Source organism: Sminthopsis crassicaudata, chromosome 2 (genome assembly GCF_048593235.1).
Source record: "Sminthopsis crassicaudata isolate SCR6 chromosome 2, ASM4859323v1, whole genome shotgun sequence".
Classification (NCBI taxonomy): Eukaryota; Metazoa; Chordata; class Mammalia; order Dasyuromorphia; family Dasyuridae; genus Sminthopsis; species Sminthopsis crassicaudata.
This window is the reverse complement of record NC_133618.1, coordinates 105163167-105173944: the sequence shown is the minus strand read 5'-3', so window position 1 is coordinate 105173944 and position 10778 is coordinate 105163167. Positions and strand designations below refer to the sequence as shown.

Here is a 10778-nt window from a genome sequence, read left to right as displayed (position 1 = left end):
AGAGACATAACAAACCATCATGCTTGTTCTTGTTGAGTCATTTTTCATTTGTATCCAACTCTTCATGACCTCATATGGGGTATTCTTAGCAAAGATATTAGAGAGGTTTGCCATTTTCTTCTTCAGCTCATTTTTACAGATGAGGAAACTGAGATAAACAGGATTAAGTGACTTTCCCAAGACTCGCCACAGCTATTAAGTGTTTGATGCCATATTTGAACCAAGGTCTCCCTAACTCCAGACCTGGCACTCTATTCACTGTTCCACTTGTCTCAAATTATCAAAGTATCACACTATCTGTCTACATATTTTAGCTCAAAGTGAGACTGTCAATATTTGTGTGGATATGAGTAAATTTCCTTTTTGGTCTTTTGGAGGCATATACTTAGTAGTGGTTTTCTGGATCAAAAGGAGATAATAGTTGACTTTGGATACATAGTTCCAAACTATTTTCAGAATAGCTGGAACAATTCACGGTCCCATCAAGAGTGCATTAATGTATTCCTTCCACAAGTAATACTCTTTCTCATCTCTTTAAATGAGCATGAATATAATTATTAGTTTACACGGTGAACTCATCTTATTTCCCCAATGGAATGTAAGACCTAATGTTAAAAAAGTCAAGGGGGGAGATCTGATTTTCATTTTTGATTTTATTCCCAGCTTCCAGCACAATGCTTGACAAATATTGTTAGATTGGATTGGATCAGGAGACTAGGGCGGTATTGTATCCAGTTTGGCCCAAATGGGTCTAGGGAAGGTAACTGTACAGTTAGAGGACAGAGGATTGATGACTAGCAAATAGTTGATGTGAAAAAGGTTTGACCTAGAATTGAATCAAAGGAATCTGGATTACATTTTGGAAATTATTAGTGCTTTCAATGATTCTGAGAAACCAACTTATACTCATATTTTAAATTCCTACATTCCTTTAATGACTTTATCCAGCTACAAATCATTGAACACCATATTTTCTGAGTCATGGAACACCATCTTAACTTGCATTACTTGAAAAGTTACAACTTTCACTGAAGCCTGTTTTAATGCCTTCTTGTGGGACTGAGGTTCCTTGGGGTTTGAAAGTCATGCATAGTATTTAACATAGTGAAGAATATATGCTACTGTTTTTGTTCAGTTATTTTACTCTTCATGGGGTTTTCTTGGCAAAGACAAAGGAATCTGCCATTTTCTTCTCCAGTGTGTCCTCACTGTACAGATGAGGAATTGAGATAAATAAGAGTTAAGTGACCCTTTAGAATTACACAGCTAATTAGTGTCTAGGGCCAAATTTGAACTCAGATCTTTCTGACGCCAGCCCTGGTGCTGTATTTACTGAGAAAACTAGAGAATATAGTAGGCTCTTAATAAATGTTTAGTGAATGACTGACTCTACAAGTGAAATGCAAGTCACCAAATTTCCACAGATTGTGGGCTATTTTTCAGGTATATCTTTCCTTAGAGATCAGCTACAAAATCTTAGAATGTTTTCAACTTGCTTTGGTTGAGAAAATATTCATGAAATCATAACTTCTGGAAAGAGTGATCAGAATAAAGGAGTTAAGAGTATTTATACTGGGGGTAGCTAGATGACACAGTGAGTAGGACACTAGCCCTGTAGTTAGGAGCTTATGAGTTCAAATCTAGCCTCAGACACTTAGCACTTAAAACTTACCAGCTGGACAAATAACTTAGCCCCAATGTCTCACCAAAAAAAGAATATTCCTAAATCTGCTGATTAGTGCACTTCTGGTTTACTATGTTTGGTAATGGATACTGTTTTATAGGAAGGACAAACAAGTAAATGAGGGTCTCCAGAGCATGCTGACAGATAATGGGGATTGCCACAGGAGGTTCTATTAAAATATCTATGCATTTTAGAGTTTGGAATAGAGAAGGCTTCCAAGCGCCAGGGTTAGCTATCTTCAAATATATGAAAGACTGGTATTTGTAAGGGGTCTTGGGTAGAAATTGTAGAATGAGTAATTGGTAGAAATTGCAGACTTCTGATTGATTTAAAAACCACTAACTTCCTATGTCAAAAATGAATGAGCTACTTCAGGTGCCATCACTTCAGGTGATAATAATCTTAAAAGAGAGACTAGATAACCAATCAATTATTAATTCTTTTTCTACATTTCAGGCACTGGGCCAAGAGGGTAGAAAAAGACTAAAATGAAATAGCTCCTGCCTCATGGAAATTTCATTTGATCAGAAGAGGCACAATACTGATACTACACAAATAAAAACAAGATAATTTGGGGAAATGGAAAGGCATTTAGCTAAAAAAATGGGGGCAAATAAAGGAAGAAAAGAAAAAAAAAAGGAAAGGGTCAATGTTATACAACTGCAGGACCAACTGCGGGCTTATATGAATACTTTTTTTTTTTTCTTTGTGAGATTCTTTTCTAGTTTGTGTGTTATGATAGATTTTGGCAAATAAGCTAAATTGTCTTCAGTTTTTGCTTAAGTTGTTAGCAATGAGAGGTAAAATGATCATATGTCCCATGAAATCATGGTTCAGTTATGTAGCCAAAATTAATAAGAAACAAGTACCTCCAATTCTCCACTTATTTTTCTAAGGAAAGTCTTAACATTTTCCTTTGGCCAAAACTTCCGTGAATGTTCTAGTTTCTTTTATATTAAGTATGTCAATATGGCTAGTGTTTATTTCCTCCAACAATACATTAATTGGTAATTCACTTGAAAGAGATGCTAGTATGTTGATAGTACTGAGAATTAAATTAAAATTATACTCTAAAAAGTTATGTGCTGCTTTGTCCCCTGTGGCTCCTTTTTCTGACACTCACCACCATCATTGTAGAAGTAGAATTTGGCCCAGAACTGGAGAATGGATGATGAAAATGTATGTCAATGTGTGACAACTGAATCATATCTTGGTATCTTAAAGAAAAAAAATGAAGGAATATAGCAGACTGGATAAATCTGTTCAATAAACATGATAGTCTAAAATGTATTTTATTATATTTAACATATACTTTAACATATTTAAAATGTATTGGACTACTATCTAGGGGAGAAGGTGGGGGAAAGAGGAAAAAGTTGGAACAGAAGATTTTTCAAGGGTCAATGTTGAAAAATTACCCATGCATATGTTTTGTAAGCAAAAAAGCTATAATAATAAAATAAAATAAAATAAAATGGCATATATATATATGTATATATATATATATGTATATATATATATATATATATATCATTATCTTCATAAATGGAAGGAATACCCACACTGAAGAAACCATACAGAATTCTAAATATTGTGCTCATTTTTATAATTTCTTGGAGCCCTATGTCCTACAATTCTCATTAATTTGTAAACTTGAAGGAGGATAATCTTTTCCATTTATGTTACATTTTTTTATCTACATGGATATGGATTTGTCTACATGTGTAAACATGCTATTGAATAGCCACCACAATGGTTTAGCAGAAGAATGACTAAAGATTAGATCAAATGAAATAAAATATTTTTAAAGGGATTTGCAAACAAAGTATCACAATGTAAATGGGAGCTATTATTATTGCCTGTTAGAAGGCTTCAGAGACAAGTACAAATTCTAAGATAGAACTATACTATTTCAAAAATGTTCTTGAACATCTAGCATAAGCTCTTTGAGGGCAGGAACCATTTTGATTTTGTTTTTTTTTTTTTATCTCTAATACCTAGCACAGAGACTTTCCCATAATAGAAAATATGTTTAATAAACTGAATTGACTATCCAGTATTAGTGAGTAATGTTGTGAGTTTAGGAATAATATTCCTTAAAGAATTATATAAAAGTGACTATTCTTATGTAGTATCATGACTGCCTTCATCATCAAACATTTATCGAGCATTCATCTATGTGTCATAGAAAGCTGCATAACATTTAATGGCTTTTAACAGATATGTACCAGTTATGGGAAACATTTTAAAAAGAAAAAAAAACACTATGAGATTAAATAATTTATTACCATTGCTAAGATGAACACATATACTTGATACTCAATTTTATGCAGAACTTTAAAAAAATAGTTTTAATACAGTATAAAATTTACACAAGTATTTTGTCAAAAGACTAATGTCCCTTGAATAGCTACTGCAGGACCTACTGCAGGCACAAAAACTTGTTTTAAATGTTTTATATTGTATAGGAATACAACAATTTAAGTTTATAGATTAAAACTATGTGAGAATTTAAATATAGCAAGCAGGTTTTTTTTTTTTAACAGAGAATAACAACTTTAAAATATAACATCTCAAAAGGAAGATAGGTTTAAAAGTTAACCAAATAGAGATAATTAGAGAGAAAAGTCTGTGGTAAAATAATACACAAGGATTTTCAGACAACAGTAGGATGGTTCTACATCACAGTACCATATTTTTTTAAGTGTACATCAATTTCTTACATTCTACTACCAAATGATCAATTAAATACAACATGTAACAAGCTCACAAAAAAGAGAAAATATTTGCTGTGAAGCAAATCCTTAGTAATTGAGAACAAATTGAAAACTGACAATTGTTGCATTCCTATCTTTTATTCTAAGCTACAGTTAAAAACTTAAGCAATAGCATTGTCACAGGCTTCTTGCATATTTATACAAGAAACTCATTGCATTTGGATAAACACAAAATACCTATCATAGCATTTCCATTACACAAGTCTAATGATATACATATTTCCCCCTCCCCCCAAATAATAAATGAAATAAACTAAGCATAGCGAGCATGTCTCTTGGTCAACCTTCAAGCAATCTGAACAAGAGTTTTTAGCTTCAAAATAATAAAAGACATGCGTTGAGTATCATCAAACAATTCTTTTAAAGAAAGCTGCAGTAGGCAAGGAAAGCTTTTTTTTTTTCAAAAATGCAGTGCAATCTTTTAAAGTCTACTTAGAATCTTAAATATAACTGCTTGTCTAGAAACAAAATTGTCAAAATTAACATTTCTCACAGTTGGAAACCCTTCAAGTAAGCTTGTGAAAGTTTAAATTGCAAATTGTCAATATTAATGCTGATGGGGGGAGTGGGCCAAGAGACAGGTGACCTCCAAGTTATGTTATCAAAATGGAGGAGCAACAATGTATTACTTGCCCAATAGACCAGAAATTATTATGTGACAAGTTCTGTCAGGAATTTTGCTACATAGGAAAAATGAATTTATGAGATAATTTTAGCACCTCAATACAAATATTGACTATTTCAGGGAAATCTTTTTTCAAATTTCTTTCAAATTAAATACCATACACTAACACTGTATACACTCAAATAGAATTGATTAGTTACTTCCCAAACTTTGGAAGCTGGAAAGCACCATTTCTTAGCTTTTACATAACATGGTAGGAAGTTCCCACTATGTCATTCAGTCAAAAATCATTAGAGCTCTATCAGAACATCTCCAATTCATGAAAAACTCCAAATTGTCTTAAGATCTCGAAGAATGTATAGGATAGCAAATTAGTGATGTCATGATTCGGAGACTGCACTTGAATATAGTGAAGCAAGAAACACAAAACCAGTAGGATGGGGGGTGTAGATGTGGTATTCAATTACCCTATTATCAACCCCCTGAGTCCAGATGAGTAGAAATCATGTCCTTTTTCTTTCCCACCATCAGGGCTAATCTTGTATTGAGAAGTGCTTCTCACATGGGTCCTTTGTACTGGTTCCCAGACAGATGTTGTCTAATTCCAGGACAAGAACCTGCAGCATCTCCAAGTTTCCGCCACACAACCTAAAAGAAGTAAAAGAACAAAGATGTCATCGCTAATTGTTCACAAGAGTTCAATATCCTGGGTGCTTCAAAGTAAAAACTACATATTCATATCGAAGGATTGAGTATAAAATATACTTAAAAAATAACAATGCTTTTGAGTGGATACAAGATAAAATGTCTTGAGAAGTATTTAAATAACCAAAAATTCTTTGGCATATGAGACTTTACTAGCAAATTTTTACTAAAATTTACTAAAAAAAAATTTACTAGCAAATATGAGAGCTTTACTAGCAAATGAGTCAAAATTAAAGGCTAATGTGACAATGTTTTTCAAAACTACCATAATATTATTTTATCAGTGAAATGTGTTATCTTTAATAAAGGAAATCAAAGCAGTCAATTTGTTAAAAATAAATAAAATGAATGGGTATTTTGGTTCAAGACTCATCTAAATCCTCACTGCTTAACATAATATGGCTTAAATATTCTGTTAATAATGTTGGCTTAACTCCATTTTGCTTCCTCTCTCTCACTGCAACCCAGAATTAATATCTCCTGTTTTTGTAAGTCTCAGTAGTTAAACTCAAAGATCACTCAGATTACCAAAATCAAAAAATAACTCAAAAGGCAAAGGTAAGAACAAACTCATAACAGCTTTGAAAGGAAAAATATAATGATGGACAAGAGAAAGGCAGAAAGATAGATGAGAGAGAGAAAGTGAGAGACAGAGACAGAGAAAGAGAGAGAAACAGAGAGAGATAGAGACAGAGATATATACAGAGAGAAAGAGAGAGACACAGAGAGACATACAAAGAGAGACAGAGACTGAGAAGCAGAGAAAGAGACACAGAGAGAAAGAGAGAGACAGAGAGAAAATCAGAGAGACAGAGGTATTTTAATGAGATGATGAAACTAAAAAAGCTGGGATTTTGAAAAACAGAAATACAGATTAATAACAGTACTAAATTGATTCCTCAGTAGGAACAATTTATCATCACTGAAAGAAGGGACAAATAGATAGATAGATAGATAGATAGATAGATAGATAGATAGATAGATAGATAGAAACATCAAGAACCTTTTTGTTTTCCAAGAGAGATTCAGTATAAGGATAATATTTTAATAGTTTAATAAAATTAAAGCAAAAATATTCTACAATGAAGCAGAAAACTTATTTGTCTGTTTATTTTGCTTTCAGACCACTATAAGTGTTTCAATAATGCTGATAAAACCAAGGCAAATATTAACTTCTATTTTTCAGAAGACATGATGGTTCTTTAGACATACTGGAGCATTTGACAGAAGAGCATTTTAATTTTGTTTTCAAATATTTAAAAGAAACTATACAGAGAAATGATCAATTCAATCTGCTACCTTAAAGGTTAGGTTTTACTAATTTAAAAACAAAAATAGAGAGACATCATTACAAATAACCCCAAGAGAGTATTTTTTTCTCTAGATTTTTAATTAAAGGAAACATTTTTATCTTTCTGGATAAATCCTATATGATCCTACTGAGAGTCATGAGGGTAGTTACAACCTAAAGTGTCATGTGTAAGGTCTTCCCTACATTTGTTAGAGATATCACATATTTTAACATTACAAATTGATGGTCCCAACATGGAAAGCATGTGTGTGATTTAAGGAGACTCCTAAATGCTAGGACTGAGTGATATGTCTTTTACATTAGAATCAAGGGTCCAAAAATAGGATAAGATGATTAAAAAAGGACAAATTCCAAGAGAGCACAGATAAGTCTATAGGCTTTGAATTCACAGAACAACGTAACTGTAGATATTCAGTTCTTTGAGATTTGTCACAGAGGATATCCATTGGACATATCCTATTGACATGGATTTAGCAACCTGATAAAGCCTACCTGACATTTCTGAAGCGCTAGGATTATCATTAAAAATTGGCTTTTTTGTTCTTAGAGAGTAATGATATCTTTATTTATGTAGTGATCTTTAAGAAAGGTTTAATATCGTATAGTCACTAGTCAATTATGAATAATATTTTTGCTATTTTACAGACAGGAAAATGAAAGTATACAAAGATTAGGTGATTTGCTCACAGAAGGACACTAAAACTGATGGTATTACTTAGACCAAATAAAAAACAAATCTGAAACGTCACAAAGAAACTAGGGAATAATGCCATTGTATTGAACATTAAGTTCTTATTCCATTTCCTGAGTCTAAATGAGTTTGTTAAACATTCACACAATTAAATCTAATGATGTTTATTTTATTTTGGTTTTAATCAATTCTTTGTCAATCTGACCCATAAATGTGATCCAGTTTCAAAAGCTGTCAGGATGAATTCTGGACCTCCTTCAACAAAATCAGGATATAAAAACAAGCAAAAAAGTTGAAAGGAAAAAATGTAATAAGTGCAGCAGTAGTGTAGAAAAGCATATGTCATAAATAGGAAGAAGAAATTCTCATTTTGCAGATGCCTTTCATATTATAATATAAATTAATAAACTGGGTTTGAACACATTTTAAAATTATCCTACAAACTACTTGATTTAATGATCTCAGAATTTAATTGATTTTCGGTAGATTTGACAAATAACTCAAATCTTTAAATTTAAGGTAATAAATGTTTTTATCATGATGTATTCTTCTAGATAGAAATAGCAGCAGCAGCTATAATGGAAAGTTGCCCTCTATGAAAGACCCTGCTTTGCATTCTTTAGGAAGAGAAGTCATAATCCCAAAACTTGTAGCAATGAGATGATGAAAAGAATACAGCCCTAGGAAAGAGACCATGGTCTCAATCTTGATTCTGCCATAAGCCTGAATGACAAGTCACTTAAGCAAGTCAGTATGACTCAATAGATATCCAATTCTGTACTTTCTAAAAGAAAACTGGACTACATATCTCTTTTTATTTTATTTTTTGAAGAAGGTGGTATTTTATTTTATTTTTTTCTATAAAGTTTTTCCCCCAATATATGTAAACATTTATATAATTATCTTGCTGAATAAGAACAATCAGATCAAAAAGGAAAGAAATTGAGTAAGAAAACAAAATGCAAGTGAACAACAACAACATCCACACTTAGTTCCCATATGGACTACATCTCTCAAGTTCCTTTCATCTTTAATAGTCTATCATCATCATTACATATCACAATTTATAATGGATTATTTTATAATAATAATTTTCTGATTAGTTTGCTGAAGTAAAGCATGCTCATTTCTAGGTAAGGATCTTTGCTAAATTGAAAAAAAGAGAAGGGTCACTTGAAAAGATTTAGAAAAGGCAAGAGTGTATATATATATATATATATATATATATATATATATATATATATATATATATATATATATATATATATATATATATATATATATATATATATATATATATATATATATATATATATATATATATATGTATATATAGCTAAGATTGGTGGTATATGCCTGTAATCTACTACCAAGAGGCTGCAGCTAGTATATTGCTTGAAGTCAAGAGTTCTGAGTTACAGTAGCTGATCAGTTATCTACTCTAAATCTGGCACCAATATTGTCAAGTAATCAGGATACATAAGAAAAGGTTAGAAATGGAACAAATCAAAGTTTTTGTGCTGATCAGTAGTGGGATCAGTAGTGCTTTACTTCCAGTCTGGAGAAGATAGAGAGATCCACTCTCAAAGAAATGAAAAGGAGAAAAAAGGGAAGGAAAAGGAAGGGTAAAGGAGGAGATAGGAGAGGGAAAAGGGCCATATTTCTTTAACATAACAACAAAACAAAGTCAGGAAATGCAAGCAAATAGCTTACAAAGCACTAGAAAAGAAAAAGAGCAAACAATAGCAAACGAAAGACCACAAATCTCAGGGATTTTAGATAGTTAGAAAGAAAATGTAAAATGCCCGTTTAATTCAGTAGAATTGACGCATTATTTATTAATATCAAAATTCAAGGACTCTTGCATTATAGGAGGGCTGGCAAAATCTGGCCACAACAAATTTAGTATTTACATTGTACTTCTAAGCAATTTTGAAGTCAAAAGGAATGAAAAGATGTGAAGGGAAAAATATTCTCCAGAAATTTAAACCAGTACTTCATTAAAATACTGCTATGTTTTCCTCTCTGTAACACAAATAACCTACAAAATTCCCTATACCACTTTTATAAATTCCTTTATCCTTATCCCCTTATTCTTGCTTAGAATTATAGTGCATTTCTTTCCTAAAATAGCAGCATTAAGCTGTTACTTAAAATAAAAAAAACCTTACTATATCAATGACTACATATAAAATGTATCTTGAAAGTAACACAGGTCCTTATTGTGTTTTCCTTTTTTGTTTAATTTATATAATTACTTACATATATTTAATTACCTTTACATCTACATATTGATTCATAGCACTGTTGAGTTAGTGTGTCGACTCCTGTAGAGTAAATACAAAGACTTTGCATAGAAGCACAGTATCTTTTATATGAGGGATTTAGAAAATAATATTTATAAAGATGATGGTCAATTATCTAGTATAATGTCAAATAGGAGTGCATCAGAAAAATACAAATTTGAAAAAAATCTTATGTTCCTAACTAAATAAAGAACTGACCAAAATTACAAAACAGAGATGCTATTAAAACTTTTGCTCAAGAGAAATAAAATGATTACTACTCCGTAGCATATTACTATTTTGAATAATCAGTTGAAGAGATACTGAGAAAATTTCATAGATGCTTTAGCATACAGACCTTGCAAATAATTTCTGACCTAAATGTTTTATAATTGTTTTCATAAGTGCTCCAAAATCAAATGGCAAATGAAACAGAGGATAACTGGTTTTATTTTCATATAAAATTTTAAAAGGCATTCTGTCAGCATTTTTTTAAAAAGTAGATATTCATGGAGCAATAACTTAGTTATGAAGAGATTTCAATACAGAATACAGAATTAAGCACATAAAACTTACATTGCACATTTCTCTGACTATAGCTTTTTCTGTCTCACTAAGGTCATGGTCATACTCTTTACCCTGTTGACGATCTATATTTTCCTGAACATCCAAGACCTGGATTTGTTGAGAAAGAAAAAT

At 31.6% G+C, this 10778-nt stretch overlaps 1 protein-coding gene across 6 annotated transcripts in view; it reads right to left on the bottom strand.

The window, feature by feature from the left end:
- Positions 1-3953: 3953 nt before the first annotated feature.
- CCDC85A (coiled-coil domain containing 85A) overlaps positions 3954-10778 on the bottom strand; it is a 240745-nt gene continuing 233920 nt past the window's right edge. For 4 of the 6 annotated variants that reach the window (XM_074286978.1, XM_074286974.1, XM_074286975.1 and 1 more), the window contains one exon: positions 3954-5734. In XM_074286978.1, the coding sequence (XP_074143079.1) occupies positions 5645-5734 (90 nt within the window). In that variant the 3' untranslated portion in view covers positions 3954-5644. Of the gene's footprint in view, positions 5735-10655; positions 10755-10778 lie in introns of all 6 variants that reach the window. The other 2 variants (XM_074286977.1, XM_074286979.1) reach the window with 1 other exon arrangement.